We start from the raw sequence: 21,747 nt of genomic DNA on the forward strand, positions 1-21,747 counted from the left end.
CTGTACATTTATTCTGCATTTACAATCCTTCCTGTTGTCTCCTTTCATAACAGAAGGAAGGTTTCCTTTGCATACCCCCCCTCCACCCATTCCTGCAATCTTTGAAAATAGTTCAAAAGTTTCAATAGTTTCCTCTTCTTCTTCATTAGTCTCTGCATCAAAAAATCATAAACACGGAAGCCTGTGATTTGCAACCTGGGTCACAGGATTTTACTACGGCCACCAAAAATTTAGCCACACGCAAAGTTGCTAGTTTATTTTCCTCTCTGGGTATCCAAGAAGACTTAGCTTCTAAAGTGATAGAGTCCTGTTCAAGCAAAGGTAAAATCAACCCCACTCTCAAATTTAGGGTAATTCAAAAGAAAATGATCCATAGAATCAATTTGGTCAGTACCACATTTGCAGTGACGCATCTGGGCATCTACTATAGGGGTACCTGAATTGTTACTACTATCTAATAAGGAGGAGGCAACCAAGGCAGGGGCTTTAGCAGGGGAATCCAACACGTACGCCTCCATGAAGTTTGGTGAAGGTTAAGAGGTGACATAATAGCCATGTTAGATATTTGAAGGGATGTCATGTTGGTGAGGGAGCAAGGGTGTTTTCTTCTGCTCCAGAGGCCAGGACCAGGAGTAATGGGTTCAAGGTGCAGGAAAAGAGATCCCACCTAAACATAAGGAAGAACTTCCTGACAGTAAGGGCTGTTTGGCAGTGGAATGCATGACCTCAGAGTGTGGTGGAGTCTCCTCCTTTGGAGGTTTTTAAAGAGAGGCTGGATGGCCATCTGACAGGAGAGCTTTGATTGTGTATTCCTGCATGGCAGGGGGTTGGACTTGATGGCCCTTGGGGGTCTCTTCAACTCTATGATTCTATGAACTAGGAGTGCTGTTTCCCAGACCCACTTTACCCACCCAGGAAGAACCATTTTGAACCATGGGCCTTCCCCCACTCACCGTTTGCTGCGTGCTACTCTTGCCAAGTAGTGTGGGGTCCAGCGGCACTCCCCACTACAGGGGCAGCGACAATGCAGCCGCCCCGACTCTGCCGCTCTCGAGCCCCCTCAGCGCACATCATTTCTGGCGCTGCTGAAAACAGTGCCTTTTGATGACCCCGTGCAGAGTACGGGGCAGTGGGGAAGCCGGGGAACACAGAGCACGGGGCAGTGGGGAAGCCGGGGGACACAGAGCACGGGGCAGTGGGGAAGCCGGGGGACACAGAGCACGGGGCAGTGGGGAAGCCGGGGGACACAGAGCACGGGGCAGTGGGGAAGCCGGGGGACACAGAGCACGGGGCAGTGGGGAAGCCGGGGGACACAGAGCACGGGGCAGTGGGGAAGCCGGGGGACACAGAGCACGGGGCAGTGGGGAAGCCGGGGGACACAGAGCACGGGGCAGTGGGGAAGCCGGGGACCCCGCGTTGAAAAGGTCCACGCCAGATGAAAACGAAGTCATTTTTTAAAGTGGGGAAACGGCCCATGAGGGGCTTCTTAAATTCCTTTTCTGGGGGTTTGTCTTCGATGGTGATTGGTCAGGAAAGAGCACTCTCCTTCAGATCTCTTGTTCTCTAAAAATCTATGGTCACGTTTTCTAAATTTAGTCCTGCTGTGGAAAAAAAATCAAATTAGAACCATATACATTTATAATTTTTTGCACACCGATGCGGGCGGATAGAATTTGAATCCCCGGCTCCGTTCATATGAGTTCTGTCTCTAAGTACGACACTTTCACGGTGTCTTCAGTAGCCATGCGGTTGTCTGTATCACACACACACAAAGCCTTTATTGGCATCATACAGTAAAACATTTTGTAACCAGAAACATTTTACAACCAGAATAACAGAGTTACAGCTCAAATAACCCTCATTTAATATAAAAAATCTCCCTTAGCAGATGTACCAATTATATCCAACAGAAACTTGGCAACTAATTCAGAAAAATCCTGATTTGATCCATCCAGGAAATACTTTATCCTTTGATCATCTGTCATATCTACATTAAAAGATGTAAACAATGGCCGATACTTATACCTCAAGTATTCCCTATTTGGACAGTGAAACATGATATGCTCTAGTGTTTCTACTTGTATGCCGTTGCAAGGGCATAATCTTTCGGTCTTTGGTATTTTTTGGAATCGACCCTCGAGTAAGGCAGATGGCAAAATATTGAATCTTGCTAAAGAGACTGCACGTCTTAATCTAAAATTAATCATATAGAGTAAATAATGAGACATGCAACCCTTTGCTTCAACTCGTGATTGATTTAGAGGTGAGCAAATTGAATTTGTTTCAATTTGTTTCCCCGAATTTGTTTCCCCGAATATAAGACATCCCCGGAAAATAAGACATAGTAGAGGTTTTGCTGAAGTGCGAAATATAAGGCATCCCCCGAAAGTAAGACGTAGCAAAGTTTTTGTTTGGAAGCATGCCTGACGAACAGAATACAGAAATATAAGACATCCCCTGAAAGTAAGACATAGCACATCTTTGGGAGCAAAAATTAATATAAGACACTGTCTTATATTCGGGGAAACACGGTATTAAAGATCTTTGATAATCCCATTCAAGGAATTTTTCTTTTAACAGTTTTTTTTGCCTCTAAGAACATAAGAACAAGCCAGCTGGATCAGACCAAAGTCCATCTAGTCCAGCTCTCTGCTACTTGCAGTGGCCCACCAGGTGCCTTTGGGAGCTCACATGTAGGATGTGAACGCAATGGCCTTCTGCAGCTGTTGCTCCCGATCACCTGGTCTGTTAATCACCTGGTCTCTAGATAAGATAACATTGATATTTCAACCATGGATATGCCAATTTCTGTAATCTTTTCAACTATTTTGTCATGCCAGTTTGAAGTGTTAAGTTCAAGTTAAGTGTTAAAACTGCCTGGCTTGGAATGTGTTAAATCACAAGACACAAGACACAAGACGTCTAGTCTTCATGACGTCATTCCCGAGATGACAGCTTTTCACATGACGACACAAGTGATGCTTGAGGATCTTGGCATGATCTTACACCTGCCTATGGCAGCCTGGCTGGATTCCTTTTGAATAGCTCCCCAGGAACGATACCTTTGTGAGTCATACTCATGAAGTGGCCACGTGGAAATGCATGCGAAATAATTGCCTCATTGCTGTGTATCATGAAAATCTGAGTAAAAGGGTGTTCTGGATAAAAACGAATTCCACTCAGTTCTACCAGAGAGACACAGAGCTGGTTTCTTGTATGGATTTCCTGGAATTGGTTTCTGTATGTGTATGCAATTATAGAGTATGAAAACAGAGAAGACCGACCTGGCCAAATTAAATTGCGTTTCATCCGATTTCTGAGAGGCAGGAAATGTTTTGGGAGGAGGACAGAGCCAGCATAGTGGTTAAGAGCAGGTGGATTCTAATCTGGAGAACGGGGTTTGATTCCCCACTCCTCTACCTGAGTGACAGAGGCTTATCTGGTGAACCAGATGTGTTTCCCCACTCCTACACACAAAGCCTGCTGGGTGACTTTGGGCTAGTCACAGTTCTTCAGAAATCTCTCAGCCCCACCTGCCTCACAATTTCTGTAATCTTTCTGTAAACAAGGTGCTTGTTGTGGGGAGAGGAAGGGAAAGGAGCTTGCAAGCCACCTCAGAGGAGAGAAAGGTGAGGTATAAATCCAAACTCCTGCTCTTCCTCCTGCTAGATCTAAATGACTTCTTGGATATACTGTAATTCCCCCTCCCCCACCAGTGTGGGTGGGACACAACCAGAGGACAAACTCCCTCCCTCCCCCTTTCCTCTCTCCCAGGGTGGGTGGTCCCTGACCAGGTGACAGGCTCCGTCCCTCCCTCCCTCCCTCCTCCCCCCCTTCTCCTTTCCCCATTTGTTGTATTAATTTTATTTCCCACAGTTCAGAATACCCCGGCCATGTCATTGAAGCACACTAAAAATAACAGAATAATATATTATTAAAATGTTATTTACAGAGGTGGGATCCAGCAGGTTCTCACAGGTTCCCCAGAGTAGGTTACTCATGATTTGTGTGTGCCGAGAGGGGGTTACTAATCGGTGATTTTGCCTCGTGATTTTGGCCTTAGTTACACCCTTCCTCTCAGCAGTAGCGCGCAGAACTTGAAGCAGTCTAGCAGGAGGTGCATCGGTGTGCGTGGCTGCCTGCGCCTGCGTGCATTTGTTTCCCGCCCAAGGACCGGCGCAGCGGCTGCATCCTTGCCACAGCCCCGCCCCGGAATGCCCCGCCCCTGGAATGCCCAGCCACGCCCCCGTCGTGCCCCGCCCATCCCCATGGGCGCTACGCCACAGTTTGAATGCCACCACCATGGGAACCTGTTACTAAAATGTTTGGATCCCACCCCTGGTTATTTAGTGGTACAAAGTGCTGTCAGCTTGTAGCCAAAGTGGCCCCGTGGGGCTTTCAAGCAAGAGACTTTCAGACATGGTTTGCCATTACCTGCTTCTGAGTAGCTGCCCTGGACTTCATTGGTGATGTCCCATCCAGGTGACAGCCAGGGCCCAACCCTGCTTAGCTTCTGAGGTCTGATGAGATCGAGCTAGCCTGGGCCACCCAGTTCAAGGCAAAAGATGGACAGAGGTGGTTTCTCTTGCCGACCTCTGCACAGCAACCCTGGACTTGTAGTCTCCCATCCAAGTGCTCACCCTGCTTAGCTTCTGAGATCTGATGATTGAAGTCGTTAACGGCGACGCAATGAATGAGACGAGACGCAGCGATATCAGGAAGCTGGTGGAGAGAGGCCAGTGGCAAGTCTGGCAGATCTGGCCAATCTGGCTAGTCTGACCAATCTGCCAAAGCTGGGGTCCCTGGCACCTTTATTAAGGGTTTGGGGAAGGCGGGAGAGCGGGAGAAAGTTGCGCAATTCATGACTCAGCGGAGGGCTGCGTACGTGCAGGGAGAAACGTTCCTGTCTGGGTCGAATCCACATTCAGGTATCTTGTGACCTGGGTGTCTGGGAGATCTCGTGATGTGCGTACGTGTGAGCCCAGGAGGGGACAGATGGCGCAGGCATTCCTGTGCACTTTCTGAGGGTCTACTGGGTTCGCTAACGCACCCCTACAGATGATAAGTCTCTTTGATGTGGACGTGTGGAAACTTTGATCAGTTTAGACAATTCTGTGTGAAAAGCAGATTTTGGTCCTCCAGACATTACTGGGACAGAGAACCCCAAAATATTCCCAGAGAACATAAAAGCCAATTAAACCAATTCCTTCCTGGGACTAATTGGACCACCTGGGTTCTCACAAGGCAGAGAATAGCTGGGGAATTTGCTGGTCTGTATAATAACAAAGCTGGAAATTAATTTATGTGATCTGCTGGACAGGGCAAAAGTGGTCAACGGTGAGTGGTTGGAGGGCATAAGAAAAGTCCCATGAGAAGATCATCTTCCTCCATCAATGTGTCACTTGTATGAGGACAGGATTTGTACCTTTGGCATACATATTTAGGGCCCGGTCTCATTTAATTGTCTATAACGAGGATCATTCTTCATGTAGCACCAGAGAATTAGTCAGCGGTCAACGTGTTTCTCAGAAATAATCATGCGTGGCCTGTTATCCCAGGGGCAGAGAGAGTGAGATGGTAATGCCCCCTGACTTTCTCTAAAGTAAACGGAACCATGTATGCAGTGTGAGCCAAGGGTTGGACTGGATGACCTCTGGGGATACTTCTAACTTTAGATTCCGAAGTTTAAACAGGGAGGGCCTAAACTAAGCACGGGCTGGAAGGATTCAACAACAAATTTCCCCAGAAATAAAGTGCCAGATAAACTCACCAAATTGTATAGGCAAGAATATTCAGAAAGGCTAGGGATTGTTAAAATAGGAACCAGTAAAGAAAAGTGTGCCTTTTATCAGTAGTAGCTCTGAAGATCCAATTTTACTTAGATGGTTAAAGAGCAAGTGGTAAAAAAAATTACTTTTAGAGTTAATACTTGGTGCAGATAAAACTGGGAGTCCTTATGGAAGATGTACCTTGTACTTCTGTGAATTCTTTTTTGTGTGACTCGGTGATATAAAGCCACTTAACTACATTTTTTAAAAAAGACTATTTGGGAAGCAAGGTTGTAACACATCTTTTACTCTCTAGTACCATTCTGGTTCCATCATTTCAAGATGTGGTTTTCGATAGCCTCTGCATTTTGCCATTCTCAAAATATGGTTACATTGACAAACTAGGTCAGAAAAGAATATCCCAAGTATTGTTTGATTGCTTTTAAGTATGTTTTAGGTGATTTAAAATGTTGTTCTTGTTGTTATCATTATTATTTATTACTTTTATATATGGTTGGCCATTATGATGGTGTTTTTATTGTAATGTTGGATGCATTTTTATTGTTTTATATCAGGGGTAGGGAACCTTTAACACTCAAAGAGCCATTTGGACCCGTTTTCCACGGGAAAAGAAAACACTTGGAGCTGCAAATAATTTTTGACATTTAAAATAAAGATAACACTATATATATAGGGGGGTTTTAACCTTTTACTCCGCTCATTCTGATGAAGCCGGCGGCTCGGCCTCGCCAGCTGCCGGGAAAGCACCCGCCCCGCTCCAATGGGGCGGGTGAGAGGGGAAGCCCGCGGAACGGCCCAGCTGACCATGGGCAGTTGGTGCGCCCGCCCTGCTGCCTGCAGGGCGGGCAAGGATGGGGCTGGTGGCTCGGCTCGTGGAGCCACAGTGCAAGGGCAGAAGAGCCGCATGCGGCTCTTGAGCCGCAGGTTCCCTACCCCTGTTTTATATAATACACAGCACCATAGTGTGACTGGACTGTGTTTTTTAAAATAAATATGTAAAGAATTGTTTCTCTTTTGTTTGAGAGGGGAGGGGGTTGACACGCCTGGAGAGTCAAGTTAGGCATTTTCTGAATTTTTGACCTGCCAAGCCCAATAGGTTCATGATCACAACATTTTCCTAGGGCTTCTGCATGTTATCCCAACCAGAGTTACACTCTTGACTTTAATGTAAACTCAGCTTAGAAATACACGAATGGCTTAAAGTTATAACTTAAGAGGCTAACCTTTGGAGGATATATGTATTTATTAGCAGAGGAGAACAGAAGAGACAGATTCTCAGTTGCTTTTTATGTGTAAGTTTACTAACTATAAGGGAGGGTTACATGGAGATAAAAGAAGAAATCCTTTCCTGTTTCACATCCACATTATTGTATGTTTGGTTACACCTTGCTACCTATCTGCTGTCTCACATGTTATTGCCTACTCAAACAAAGAAACCAGGTCAACTGTAAAACTTCTGATGTATGTGTTTACTAACATGTAAGCAATGGCTATCTGACTGACTAATAGCTAATCAGTGGATCAGGTCATAAACAGTGACTTCAGCTATTTGTTTACATACAAACCATTAACCCTTTTATGATTAAGTTGTAACAGACACTTGGAAAAAAACCCAGATTCCCTTGCCCCATGCTCAAATTCTTTAATATGGTATATCTTATTACTTAATTCCAAGTTGCATCTGAGCACCATGTTCTGCTATATGTGATTCTGTCTTATGGCTTTCCCCTTACCTTAACAAAGGTGTTCCTTGCATTTTGGGGTTGGCTTTGATGTTTTTTTCCCTTTTCCTTAAATCACACCATGATTATGTTTCAAAGGGTACCCATGTTCGTCTGCCGAAGAACACCTGGATTTGAGTCTAATAGCACTTTAGACCCCAACAATATTTTCAGTATGAACTTTTGAAAGTCACAGCTGTTAGAAGTGAAGGACTTCACATTGGCCGCTTTCAGCTCAAGAGACGGCCCATTTATGACGCGCGCCTGAGGCGCTTTTCAAAGGCGTCCCCAGGCCGCCGTTTACAGGGCGCCGCTGCTGCAACGCAGCAGCTTGGGCGCACCTGACTTCTTCTTCCCTCCTCCCCAGGGCGGCGAAGCCATCTAAACAACAACCAACTTTAAAGGGTTGATGTTGTTGAAGGAAGCGTCTTCAATGCGGCATGCGGTCGCGAACAGCGCCGCCTCGGAAGAAACGGCTGTCTCCCGATCTCCGCCACACTCACGGTGTGTCCTCCTGCGGTAGCTGCGCGGATTCGCAGCCCCGCCCATACACTGTCCTCTGACCTCCAGGGGTCAGAGGGCAGCGTGGGCGGGGCTGTGACGCCCCGCAGGCGATGAGGAGGACACCGTGAGTGGGGCGGGGGAGGGTGCAGAGGCGGCTCCGTGCGGAGCCGCCTGCCGCCTGCCGGCCTCTGCTTCGCCCGTTCGCATGCTTGCATAAAGCGGAAGCGAGCAATTCCGCTCACGCCGTGCACTCTTGGCGGTGTGGGGGCGGAAGGAGGCCGTGCGGAAACGGCCATTCTGCCTCAATGACAGAGGAAGACTTATCAGTGAGTCAGGTGGCTAGAGGGGGTCAAGACGCCAGGTACCTTCTCTCTACCCCTCTGACACCAGCCCTTTGATGTGTAGATTGCTCAGGGGCGTAATGAGGCAAACTGTAGCCCTGGGCAAAACCTGAGTTGGATGCCCCCCCCCCCATGGGCAGCCACTCCACCACAACCTAACCCTAACCTCACCAAACTTGGGAGGTAGCATGACAGTCTCCTGATGATACGCTGAAATTTTGGTGCCTAAAAACTGCGCCCCCTGCAGGCCAAAAATGGAAAACCACTAAAATACCCAAAAACGAACCCTGCATTTTGATGTCCCCCACAAGGTGGTGCCCTGGGCAGCTGCCCATCTTGCCCAATGGGCATTACGCTCCTGAGATTGCTACTCTCAGAGAATTTCCTTCCTTCCTGCTTCTGCTCCACCATTCTTCCATCTTTCACCATGCATGGAGATAGACAGCATCCCTCACCATCCAGCTAGTTAGATTAGAATAAAGAACCTCTCTTTCACTTTTCTATCCAGAATGGAGTTCACTGATAAAGATTCCCCTTATTAGTTAGAAACCATGAATTGGCTCCGAAATGCCAGCACAGACACCCACGGCTAAGCTTCTCTGAGTTTTGTCTCCGCGGACTCTGCTTGTAATGCAAAGATAGCTCTTACCAGAGAGAATTGTCAACAAAAGTTTTCTAGGTATCTGATAAAGGGAACTTTGGCTTTGGAAATCTCATATTCCAAAAAGATGCTGCTGGACTTGAATCTATATGTTTCTGTTCAGACGGAATGCCTGTCCCTGCATCTCACGTTGCTCAATTTACTGGGTGAATGGCATGAGAAAAAAATAAGGAAGAAAGAACTCGGCTCTAAGCAATTGCTGTGACAAAGACAGACTTGCGCAAAGCCGGGAAATGCCAACAATGCCTTTTTAGAGCGCTGGTACTCAGAACTGCAAAGAGAATGCTCAAATAACGTGTCTGTGTTGGGTTGCATTTGTTTCTTCCCAAAGCTTGAAAGCCACGCCTTTGGCAACATAACATAAAATGAGGGCAGGTCTTTGTACCATGAGGGACTGGAGCACCTTCCTTATGAGGAGAGGCTGCAGCGTTTGGGACTCTTTAGTTTGGAGAGGAGACGTGTGAGGGGGGGATATGATTGAAGTCTATAAAATTATGCATGGGGTAGAAAACATTGGCAGAGAGACATTTTTCTCTCTTTCTCACAATACTAGAACCAGGGGGCATGCATTGAAAATGCTGGGGGGAAGAATTAGGACTAATAAAAGGAAACACTTCTTCACGCAACGTGTGATTGATGTTTGGAATATGCTGCCACAGGAGGTGGTGATGGCCACTAACCTGGATAGCTTTAAAAGGGGCTTGGACAGATTTATGGAGGAGAAGTCGATCTATGGCTACCAATCTTGATCCTCTTTGATCTGAGATTGCAAATGCCTTAACAGACCAGGTGCTCAGGAGCAACAGCTGCAGAAGGCCATTGCTTTCACCTCCTGCAGGTGAGCCCCCAAAGGCACCTGGTGGGCCACTGCGAGTAGCAGAGAGCTGGACTAGATGGACTCTGGTCTGATCCAGCTGGCTTGTTCTTATGTTCTTATGTTCTTATGTTCTTATGTAATGGTTAAGAGCAGGTGCGCTCTAATCTGGAGAACCGGGTTTGATTCCCTGCTCTGCGACTTGAGCTGTGGAGGCTTATCTGGTGAACCAGATTAGCTTGTGCACTCCAACACATGCCAGCTGGGTGACCTTGGGCTAGTCACCGTTCTTCTGAGCTCTCTCAGCCCCACCCACCTCAAAGGGTGTTTGCTGTGAGGGGGGTAGGGAAAGGAGATCGTAAGCCCCCTTGAGTCTCCTCACATGAGAGAAAGGGAGGATACAAATCCAAACTCTTCTTCTATCTCGAAATCTGGTTCTGGCAAAATGAGATAATCACTCCTCTTTTAATTAACAATGCAGCATTTTCACTTTCTATCCTCGGCTAGCTGCTTACATTTGCCCAAGCTAGTAAGGGGTTACTGAATTCCCGGACGATCTGCATGGAATTATTAATTAATTATTAATTATTGGGTTTTGTATACCGCCCTACCCCCGAAGGGCTCTGGGCGGTGAACAACATAAATCACATATATACAATAACCCTTAAATACATTAAAACAATTTAAAACGCAGCGATCAGTAACAAACAATGTCCGCAATAGCCCTCATTAAAACCCTCCCGAAAGGGGGGAAAAGCGGGTCCCATAGGTGGTAAGAGACCCAGGAGTGAAGAAGAGGAAGAGGAGGGGGCAGAACTCTGGAGAGCACATTGCCTGATTTGTCCTGATTTGTCCTGTTGTCGTTGCCTAGGTTTACAAGATGACAACGACCTCAATTTCCTCCTGAGGGGGAGCAACCTGCTGAAAGTCAAGTCCAACTCCTGGAGGCGAGAGCGATTCTACAAGCTTCAGGAAGATTGCAAGACCATCTGGCAGGAGTCCAAGAAGATGCTGAGATCCCCGGAGTCACAGCTCTGTAAGTGTCCACCTGTCGTTCATGCCGCTTAACCAGTCTTTATTATATGGAATACTTTTTATTTTCTATTTGGGCAGATGGGTTGGATCTTGTAAAGAAATGTAATTGGCTCCATAGGTTTTTTTTAAACGTCACTTTTGATTTAATTGGAATAAAGTTTCTAAAAAAACCCCCCAAATTGCTGGAAACTCCAAACACATAAAATTTCAAGTTCACACTCCTGGTTTGACAGGAGTATATAATGTAAATAATGTAACATGTCGTTAGACCCTGCATGACAATGGCCATTTCTGCACGAATCACCCCAAACGTTTGTAAAACATTTTCAATCGCCTCTTTCACGTGATGTTTGTTCGCATTCACTCCCTCGAAATGATTCAATGGCCGCCGTTTGGTGTTTTCCCCCTTTTAGTGTTATTGGTTGAACTGATGCTTCCCTGCTTCTTTCTGTGATTCTCTGGGGCTTGTATTATCAATGCTTCAAAGATTTTGCACACACACACCCCCGACGCAAACAAGAATGCTGAATGTATTGTCGAAGGCTTTCCCGGCCGGATTCAACTGGTTCTGTTGGGTTTTCCGGGCTGTGTGGCTGTGGTCTAGTGGATCTTGTTCCTAACGTTTCGCCGCATCTGTGGCTGGCATCTTCAGAGGCAGTGGCGTACCAGGGGTAAATGGTGCCCGGAGACAAATTGTCTCCAGGACGCCCCCCAGGCTCTGCTGCACCCAGGTTCTGCCGCCCACCACCCCAGCTCCGCCCCTGATGCCCCAGGCTCCACCCCCCACTCCTCGACCCACTCATGTCACCATGGACATGGACATGGACATGGGCAAGGTCTAGGGTGCTTGGAGGCAGCAGGAAGTCCTGCTGCCTCATCATTTTTGAGTGCCTCGGATGGGGTGGAGGCGCGCGAAAATGACGAGACAGCAGGACTTCTGGTCATGTGAGGGGGCCGATTTTGCGCCCCCACGTGACCAGAAGAGTGGCGCCCGGAGACAAGGGGTACCCCTTGTCCCTAGGCAGATACGCCACTGTTCAGAGGTGTATCACAGAGGGAAGTCTGCCAGTGTGTAACAGACTTCCCTCTGTGATATACCTCTGAAGATGCCAGCCACAGATGCAGGCGAAACGTTAGGACAAGATCCACCAGACCACGGCCACACAGTCCGGAAAACCCACCAGAACCAGAAGAGTGCTGAAAATAAACAGGCTAGGTGGGATGGAGGGAGCTCAGAAACAGGCTGAGGAGAAGGTTTGGGGACGGCAGAGAGGTGTAGAAAACATTTTAAAGAGACCGCACAACCTGTGAAGCTGTTTTGATAACATTCTAGGCTAGAGAATTGTTTTAAAAGGGGATTCATTTAAAACGTTTTGAGGCAGGAAATAAAACCTTTTGAGGATGCACAAGGGGCGGGGGGGTGGGGGGAGGAAGCAATGCGGAACTCCGTGGAGGAAACATTTCATTTGCTGCCTAAAAAACGTTCTAAAAGGTTTGTGTGGAAAGGGCCTTTGCCCCACATATAATCTCTCAGCCTACCTCATGAGGTTGTTGTGAGAATAAAAAGAAGGAAGCTTGCATGCTTGGAGGAAGGCAGGAGAAAGTGACATAACAAGTAGCCCTATTACTCTACTAATGGCTTCTTTGACTTTCAGAGGAATCACTCGGGGGGAATCAAGGACACAGGCTTACCAACTGGGGTTAGGCCAGTGATGGCTAACCTTTTCAAGACCGAGTGCCCAAATTGCAACCCAAAACCCACTTATTTATTGCAAAGTGCCAACACGGCAATTTAACCTGAATACTGAGGTTTCAGTTTAGAAAAAATGGTTAGCTCCGAGGCGTGCGTTACTCGGGAGTAAGCTTGATGAAGCAACCGTGCAGCGCTTCAAATGGGTGAATCACGACCCTAGGAGGGTTTACTCAGAAGCAGGGCCCATTGCCAGCAACCGAGCTTACTCCCAGGTAAAGGATCCTGCCCAGGCTAGCCTAGATATGTGGTGGTGGGGGGGTGATTTTCTGCCCCCCACACGATGAACTCTGTGCACGTGTGCCCACAGAAAGGGCTCTGAGTGCCACCTCCGGCACCCGTGCCATAGGTTCGCCATCACTGGGTTAGGATGTTCCTGGAGAGTTGGGGATGGATCTTAGGGAAATTGGCATTTGGGGAGGGGAGGTACCTAATTCCCTAAAGTCCATCTTCCAAAACAGCCATCTTCTCCTAGGGAACTGATACCTGTAGTCTTGAGATCAGTCGTAATTCTGAGAGATCGCCAGCCTCCCCTCCAAGAAGTTGGCAGCCCGATTTACAACAGGCCAATAAAGAATGGGAGGGGGTCCCAGCTAGAGGCGCCAACTACCGGTTGGGGCATTCCTGGAGATTTGGCAACGGAGACCGGGGAGGATGCCCAATGCCTTAAATCATCTCGAACGACCGCGGACTGAATTTGGCTTGCTGTTGTGGTGGTCGCAGATGCGGAGGAGGGGATCCTGTGGATTCTTCTCAGAACTCCAGAGGGGAAGAGATGGATAAAAATGATGAGAACCTGATTTGGGTTTCTAAATAAGCATCAGCATTTTTATTGTCATTGTGCACGCGATTTCTAAATCGAAAATTTACAGCAGCATTCCTCGATGCACACAATTTCAGACTCCTACCCCATCCTCACTTTCCCCTTCCTCCACCCATCCCTACACAGCCCCAAACACATCAACACGAAGCCACAGAGTTCAGCATCGCCACAGCTCTAGAGCAGAAGCTGTCTCTAAGCCTCTTGGTCCTAGTTTTGATAGACCTGTATCGTCTGCCGGATGGTAACCGTTCAAAAAGAGAGTGTGCTGGATGAGACGGGTCTCTCAGAATATTTTGGGCTTTCTTTAGGCTTCGGGAATTATAGAGTTCTTCCAAGGAGGGGAGTGTAAATTGTATCTTTATTGCATTCCGAGTAACTCCCAGCGCTCTCACTGTTTGGTGCCCAGCCTGGAATCAAAAGTCCTTGGCCAGATAACACTGAGTTAGAAAGCAAACACGGGTGTGACTAAGGGATGGTGTGCTATGAACCTGGCAAGTACATTGAAGAGTTACTTCCAGCTCTGCCTAAACTGGATTTTCAAGTATTTTGTGGAACTACATGAATACAACGGTTTCTCTTCGGTTATCTTTCAGCGGTAGGCCAAAGGTCAGCGAATTGGCAGCCGCTGGGGTTTTCCAACAGGTGTTTTTCTCTGTCGCAGTTTGGCCCTTAGTTATGGCAGAAGAATTTTCAATCAAGGGAGATTAGGGAAGGATCCACAGGTTGATGCATTTCGAGGACGCATTTATTTATTCTCCCCATTTGAGGCTCAAAGCAGCTTAGAACACTGTTCTCCCCTCCCCCGTTCTCTCCAACAACAACCCTGCGATGAAGGCCAGGCGAGCATAAGATCACCCAGAGAGTTTCTGTGGTAGAAGCATGCATTCGAACCCGGGTTTCCCAGGATGCTCTGCCACTCTATCTACTATGCTATTCTGGCTTGATGGATGCTGAGTTGCTGTGACTGTGAAATTTCACTGTCTCAGAAGAAGGGAAATCCAGGAACAAAATGATTATAGTATCCAACAGCACAACACCAACTGAGCATGGGAAGGTCTGGAATGAATGGCTTTAGAACTTTGTCTGCAGTAACCTCCTTGAACAAACAAACCTGCCTAGAGAGAAAGAAATCCCTTGTGTATTGTGGGTTGTCCAGGTGTATGGCCGTGTTCAAGTAGCATTCTCTCCTGATGTTTCGCCTGCATCTGTGGCAAAATGTCAGGAGAGAATGCTATTGGAACACGGTCATACAGCCCGGAAAACCCACAACACCCTAGTGATTCTGGCCGTGAAAGCCTCTTTGACAATACAAATCCCTTGTGGTTTGTGGCTTCTCTCCTGGGAGCCATCGCGAGCTTGCAGTTTAGATAACACCCTTGTCTTCTTATCTGCTTTCCGCAGCACGCTAGGCTGTGATTTTATGGCGCTTGATAGAGCCCAGCCTTGAAATAGAGACATTTATGCAAACTCAGGGGCAGGCTGGCTTGTGTTTATTGGATCAGGATGCCCATTCGTGTTTGTGCAGGCTGTGGGAAGGAGGTTAGGATTAGGGTTGCCAATTCTGGCTTGGGAAATTCTTGGAGGTCTGGGGATGCAGCCTTGGGAAGGCAGAGCTTGTGGAGGTGAGGGGCATCCGCGGGGTATAACACCATAGGGACCACCCTCCAAGGCATCCATTTTCTCCAGGGAGCTGATTTCAATAGCCTGGAGATAGTTATGATTCCAGGAGATCTCCAGGCCCCAACTGGAAGCAGGCATCCCTAGCTGGAGTGAACATGTTTATACTAGTAGTCCTTTTCCACCATGACCGTGGGTTGTTGCTCTTGGGACTGGCTTAGAGTTACCAACCCCCAGGTGGGGACTGGAGATCTCCTGGGATTACGCTTTATCTCCAGGTAAGTTCCCCTAGAGAAAATGGCTACCAATCTTGATCTATGGCTACCAATCTTGATCCTCCTTGATCTGAGGTTGCAAATACCTGAGCAGAGCTCAGGAGCAGCAGCGGCAGAAGGCCATTGCTTTCACCTCCTGCATGTGAGCCAGAGGTGGGATCCAGCAGGTTCTCACCAGTTCCCGAGAGTGGGTTACTAATTATTTGTGTGTGTCGAGAGGAGGTTACTAATTGGGTCTGCTTTTCCGTTAGAAATCCCATTAGGTCCAAAAATCATAAAGTCCTGTTGTTTCCTAGGTGGCTGGTTAGTGAAGGTAGAAAACGGGATAATTCTCTGTTGGGCTGTTTTGAAAACATGTTTTAGAAATATGGTAAAATTCCTTGTTTCAGGAAAGTATCCTTCTTTTGATTTCTAGAAACAAAATTAAGTATTTGAAAGTATTAAGTATTTGACAGGCAGTCAATTAGAGGAGAAGTAGTTGTTTCTGTTGGCAGTAGACGATAGGACTTGCTATAATGAGTTTAAATTATGGACAGAAAGATACTAGCTGGAAATTAGGAACTTTTTTTTTACAGTAAGTTTTTTACAGTAACAGAGAAATTATTAATGCCCCGCCCCCGGAATGCCCGGCCACGCCCCCGTCGTGCCCCGCCCAGCCCCATTGGTGCTACGGCACTGTTTGAATCCCACCACCATGGGAACCTGTTACTAAAATTTTTGGATCCCACCACTGATGTGAGCTCCCAAAGGCACCTGGTGGGCCACTGCGAGTAGCAGAGAGCTGGACTAGATGGACTCTGGTCTGATCCAGCAGGCTCTTTCTTATGTTCTTATCAGTGGCGTTTCTGCCTAGGGACAGGGGGTACCCTATGTCCCCGGGCGCCCCCCATTTGGTCACGTGGGGGGGCGCCACCATTTCAGGGTCGTTTATGTGATTTTTAATTTTTTTACTGTTTTTAACGTTTTGGCCTGCAGGGGGCGCATTTTTAAGGCTAGCAACACCAAATTTTCAGGGTACCATCCAGAGACTGTCCTGATGATACCACCCAAGTTTGGTGATGTTTGGTTCAGGGGAAGCAAAGTTATGGACCCCCAAAGAGGGTGCCCCCATCCCCATTGTTTTCAATGGGAGCTAACAGGAGATTGGGGCTACCCATTTGAGGGACCATAACTTTGCCCCCCCTGAACCTAACTTCACCAAACTTGGGTGGCATCATAAGAATAGTTACCAGATGATACCCTGAAATTTTGGTGTCACTAACTTTAAAAATACACCTCTTACAGGCACCCCAAGAAAGTTGCCCAAGATTCTTTGTTTTGCAGTGACTTTGCTCCATTGTAGCCAATGGGGAATTTCTGAGTGTGTAGGCAGGCTGCACATTTTTGAAGACAGAGGCACCAGACTTTCAAGGTGGCTCAGGAGGCCCTCCTGGTAATAGCATCCAGGCATAGAGACCTTTGCTTCTGAGGGTTCAATTTTATGGGCCCCCAAAAGGCTTATTTTGTTTTCATGCTCCAGATGGCTCTGTGGTAGAGGTTTCAATGGGAGGCACTGTGGTAGGGGTCTTGCTCTGGGTGGGGGCATTTCCTGCAGGGCTGCTGGTGTGAGTCTCCTGAAAGGAACCAACCAAATTTGCTAAAATGCTGTGGGCACCAAGTTGAAGGTGAACCTGATGCCCACAGCATTCGGCCATCCCAGGCAAACTTTAGTGCCCCCACCCAGAGCAAGACCACTACCACATTGCCTCCTGTTGAAACCTCTACCACAGTGCCAGCTGGGCATAACAGAAAGCCCCATTGAAGTCTATGGTGGGAAAAATAATGTTTCCCACCATAGAACTTGCTGAAGAGCCTGGCAGATTCTGGGGAATTTCTGAGTGTGTAAGCACTGACCACACATTTTTTTAAGATAGAGGCACCAGACTTTCAAGGTGGCTCCAAGAGGCCTTGGGTAATAGCATCCAAGCTTGGTGAGCTTTGCTTCTGGAGTGGGCGGGGGGGAGTTGAGAGAGTTCTGAGAGAACTCAGCCCGCAGGCTTCATGGGCAGCAGCATGGAAACAAAATAAGCCTTTTGGGGGTCCATAAAATTGAACCCTCAGAAGCAAAGGTCTCTATGCCTGGATGCTATTACCAGGAGGGCTTCCTGGAGCCACCTTGAAAGTCTGGTGCCTCTATCTTCAAAAATGTGCAGCCTGTCTCAGAAATTCCCCATTGGCTACAATGGAGCAAAGTCACTGCAAAACAAAGAATCTTAGCCAAATTTCTTGGGATGCCTGTAAGGGCTATATTTTTAAAGATAGTGACACCACAATTTCAGGGTATCATTTGGTAACTATCATGATGATGCCACCCAAGTTTGGTGAAGTTAGGTTCAAGGGAACCAAAATTATGGTCCCTCAAATGGGTAGCCCCCATCTCCTGTTAGCTCCCACTGAAAACAATGGGGATGGGGGCATTCCATTTGGGCATCCATAACTTTGCTTCCCCTGAACCAAACATCACCAAACTTGGGTGGTATCATCAGGGCAGTCTCTGGATGATGCCCTGAAATTATGGTGCTGTTAGCTTTAAAAAATGCCCTCCCTGCAGGCCGAAAAAACACCAAAAATACCCCCCCAAGCCCAAATACCTTGCATTCACATTTGTTCATATTTGGGCAGGACATAATTGGACACTTTTTGTCCAAATTTGCCCAGATTCTGGCTGAATCTGGTATTTGTTTCATCTAAATCTCCAACCCTCAAAAGTGATGCTGTTTCGGGTTGGGGAGAATCCACCCCCAAACAGCATCACTTTCAATTTTGTTTTAACCGGAGACCCCAGATTCTCCCTTTAAGGTGGATTTAAAAGAAGAATCTGAGCTCCCTAGTTTAAGCACCATTGAAAGTGATGCTGTTTGGGGGTGGATTCCACTGGAGGTGTTTTGTGAGAGATGATGCTGACATTTGTTTGGTAAATGTTTTGCTGGGGGTGGTTTGTGAGAGGTTTACATGCTTAATACCCACTTGCACTGGCTTGGAGTTGTTTCTCAGGCTAACAACCTACCTCATAGGGTTGTTGTGATTAGGAAATTAGGAAAAGAGTTGGTGGGGAGAGAGCCATGTATGTTTTGCTGGGAGTGGGAGGTGTTTTGTGAGCTGGTGCAAAAAATAATTGTTTGTTCATGGTGAGGGAGGGTGGCCGCCCATTCGCCGGGGGGGGGGGGGGGGGGTCCCCGGGCTCCAGTTTGCCTAGGTTCGCCCCTGGTTCTTATGTTCTTAAAACGGATGCTTCGGAGGGTGGACTCTGTGGCATTGCACTCCACTGATGTCCTTGCCCCCCCCCCGCTCCCCCCAATTTCCAGGATTTCCCCAAACCGGAGCTGTTGGGTTGCCAACAGGATTGGGACATTCCTGGAGATTTGGGGGCAGAATCTAGGGGAGGTGGAATTCAAAGAGGTGAGGGAATTCGACTGGGAAGTCTTGCCCACCCTCCAAATCTGTCACAGTCTCCAGGAGAGCTGATCTCTTTCGTTTGGACATCTGTTGTCATTGTGGGAGACCTCTGGGCCTCCATCTGGAGGTTGGCACCAGAGGTGGGATTCAGGGGGTTCCGAAGGTTCTGTAGAACTTGTTGTTAAAATTTAAAATATCACTTTTTTAGTACTTAAAATATTTTAATTATTAATATTTTTAATACTTAAAATAAAAAAGTGATATTAAAAATATTTTTAACACTTTTTAACAGTCATTATTTGAATCCCACCACCATCGGAACCTGTTGTTAAAATGTTTGAATCCCGCCACTGGTTGGCACCACTACAGCCTGGCAGGTCCATCGGGCTATCCCTCATATTCTTGCTTCATATGAAAATGCAGGTCTTTAACGGCTGGGAAAATGAGCCTTTAAAATCTGGGAGCTGTTCTCGGCTTTTTTTCATGCGCGGGTTGTGCACGTTGCATGTAGAGCAGGCTTTTTGTGCTGCGGTGGCAAGGGAGGGCGTTTTTTGCATCCAGACCAATCTTGGCTTTTTTCCAAGGACATTTTGGGAACGGGTGAAGCCTGCCAACCTTTTTCGCTGTGGTGCTGAGTTTGAGCTGTGAGTTGCATGCCGATCGGAGCAGGCTCTTTGGTTTGTTGGGCACAGAAAATGCTGGCCTCGTATAATCTTGCGTGCCAACCAGCCCCTCCCACAAACTTTTATTTTATTGCCATCTTTAAGCCCAGTAGCCGATGTTATCAGTGGGCCTTTCCCCACTTACCTTAAGCCCCGCGCTACTCTCCTCAGTTAGCGCAGGGTCCCCCGGCACTCCCCACGACAGGGGCGGCGACAGTGCAGCCGCCGCGACACTGCCGCTGTCGTGCCCCCTCAGCGCAAGGCATCCCTGGCGCTCTTGTAAATGGCGCCTTTTGATGACCCCGCACAGAGCGCGGGGCATAGGGGGGATCGTGGAGAGTGGGGAAACGCCCAGTATTTGCAGTGAGGAGGAAAATTTACATGGAGGAAGGGAAGCCTGGAGAAGCCAGCTGTCTCTCTTAAAGGCTGGCAAATGGTTCTCATAAGCTTTAAGGCAGACAGAAGCAGTGAATTAATTCCGATTTGATTACTCAAGTGCCATTACAGCCTAAGAATAGCCTTGCTGGACCAACAGCGCATTTAGCCTCGGGTTGCCTGGTCATTGGCGGGAGGATCGGGGGTGAACTAAATGGGAGGGAAATGAAACATTGGCTGCATCTCTGCACCACTTCTGAAAAACCTGGTTGCTCCAGGAATTGCTGGAAACTCTATGGTAAAAACCATAGAATTCCTGATCAGTCCTAGAGCGACCATTTGTCACTTTGGGTTTTTCTCACCCAAAGTGATGTAGTAAGACAGTGGATGTCACCATTTTAAAGTGAGGTAGTAAGACAGTGGAAGTCACCATCTTAAAAAAATATCCCCCCACCACTGCTTGGATCTATGGAAATGGAACCTGGGGGGCAGGGAGTCCCACACCCCGACTGGCAAGCAAGCCTAATCTAGTCCAGAATCCTGTTTCTGATGATGGCCAGTCAAACGTATCGAGAAGCCAACATGCGGCAGCTGAGGGCAGACGTCCTCCCTTAACTGGATACTTCTGTGCATTTGATCACCAGATGTCCCCTTCAGTAACTCTGGCTAAGCTGCCGATCGCTCTGTCTTCCATAGTCTGTCCAGCCTCTTTTAAACCACAAAAATACGCAATTCAGTGCGTCCATTTAGCAGATTCCTTAGTTGAGCAGGTTTCCTTGGCAAATGGCTCCCACTTTTTCCAGAAACTTTGTTGAGTAGATGTAGATTTGTAAACAAATAGTGAATTAGGTTATGACCATAACCTTCCTGTTCAATACAATACAACAATCTTTATTAGGCATATTAAAATAGGCTCCAGAGCATTACAGACATTTCTGAAGTACAAATCAAAAGTGCATTCAAAACACAGACAAAAGTGTATCTAGCATTGGACATTACTTAGAAAATTCTGTCACTTGTAAAAGAAATTTTGCTACTTTTCCCAAGAGCGTGGCCTCTGTGTTATTTAACAAAAGCTCCACAACAGAGTTGTCAGAGTCTCTTTCAGATTTGTCTAAGACCCGCCCAGGAGAGAAATTCCTAATACCCACATACCTCGGACAGTCAAGTATAATGTGAGCAAGAGTCTCCACTTGGTTTTTACAGTGTGGACAGACCCGATCCTGGAGAGGGATAGATAGGTAGCGACCCTTTGTAATGGCCGATGGAAAAGTTTAGCAGGTTTCCTTGGCAAATGGTTCCCACTTTTTCCAGAAACTTTGTAGAGTAGATGTAGATTTGTAAACAAATAGTTAATTAGGTTATGACCATAACCTTCCTGTTCCACCCTCCTTCCATGGAGTTAACGGAGAAGCCTCACGGAGTCCAGGGTGGTAAATTTGGCTGAGAGGCTGTGAATGACCCCAGAACACTATGAGAGCTCCAGAGGGCAATCGCCAGACATTTGGAAATACATTGTGGGAAAAAGACAAGCGCTGGGGGAAATGTTATTTTTGTGATATCTGCTGCGGAGCGGAGATAAGGATGGTGCCTCACGGACTCCTGATAGCAAATGCCTTGTTTGTTTCCACAGTCTCCATAGAAGACATTCAGGATGTGAGGGCAGGCCACAAGACGGAAGGGATGGAAAAATATGCCAAGGATGTCCCTGAATATCGCTGCTTTTCCATCATCTTCAAAGACCAGAGGAAAAACCTGGACCTCATTGCTAGCTCCGAGGTGGACGCCAACCACTGGGTTGTGGGCCTGGGGAAGATCATCGCAAAGACCAACTCCATGAGTCAGAGACAGAAACTACAACAGTATCCTTTTCATTCCAGAAACTTATCTAACTGCACGTTGTTCAGTCAGTATGGTTTCTTTTGTGCGTCTTCTCACAGTTGAT

General features: G+C 47.3%; 2 protein-coding genes across 2 annotated transcripts in view; both read left to right on the forward strand.

The window, feature by feature from the left end:
- The window catches only part of LOC125441065 (villin-1-like), a 34,983-nt gene extending 24,754 nt beyond the window's left edge, over positions 1–10,229 (forward strand). The window contains exon 6 of the mRNA XM_048511362.1: positions 10,218–10,229. The gene's annotated coding sequence lies outside the window, so the exon portion shown is untranslated. The remainder of the gene's footprint in view (positions 1–10,217) is intronic.
- Positions 1–21,747, forward strand: part of PLCD1 (phospholipase C delta 1) — a 160,135-nt gene that overhangs the window by 113,500 nt on the left and 24,888 nt on the right. Inside the window, 2 exon segments of the mRNA XM_048511360.1 lie at positions 10,702–10,866; positions 21,436–21,664. Coding sequence (XP_048367317.1) covers positions 10,702–10,866; positions 21,436–21,664 — 394 coding nt within the window.

Source organism: Sphaerodactylus townsendi, linkage group LG11 (assembly GCF_021028975.2).
Source record: "Sphaerodactylus townsendi isolate TG3544 linkage group LG11, MPM_Stown_v2.3, whole genome shotgun sequence".
Classification (NCBI taxonomy): domain Eukaryota; kingdom Metazoa; phylum Chordata; class Lepidosauria; order Squamata; family Sphaerodactylidae; genus Sphaerodactylus; species Sphaerodactylus townsendi.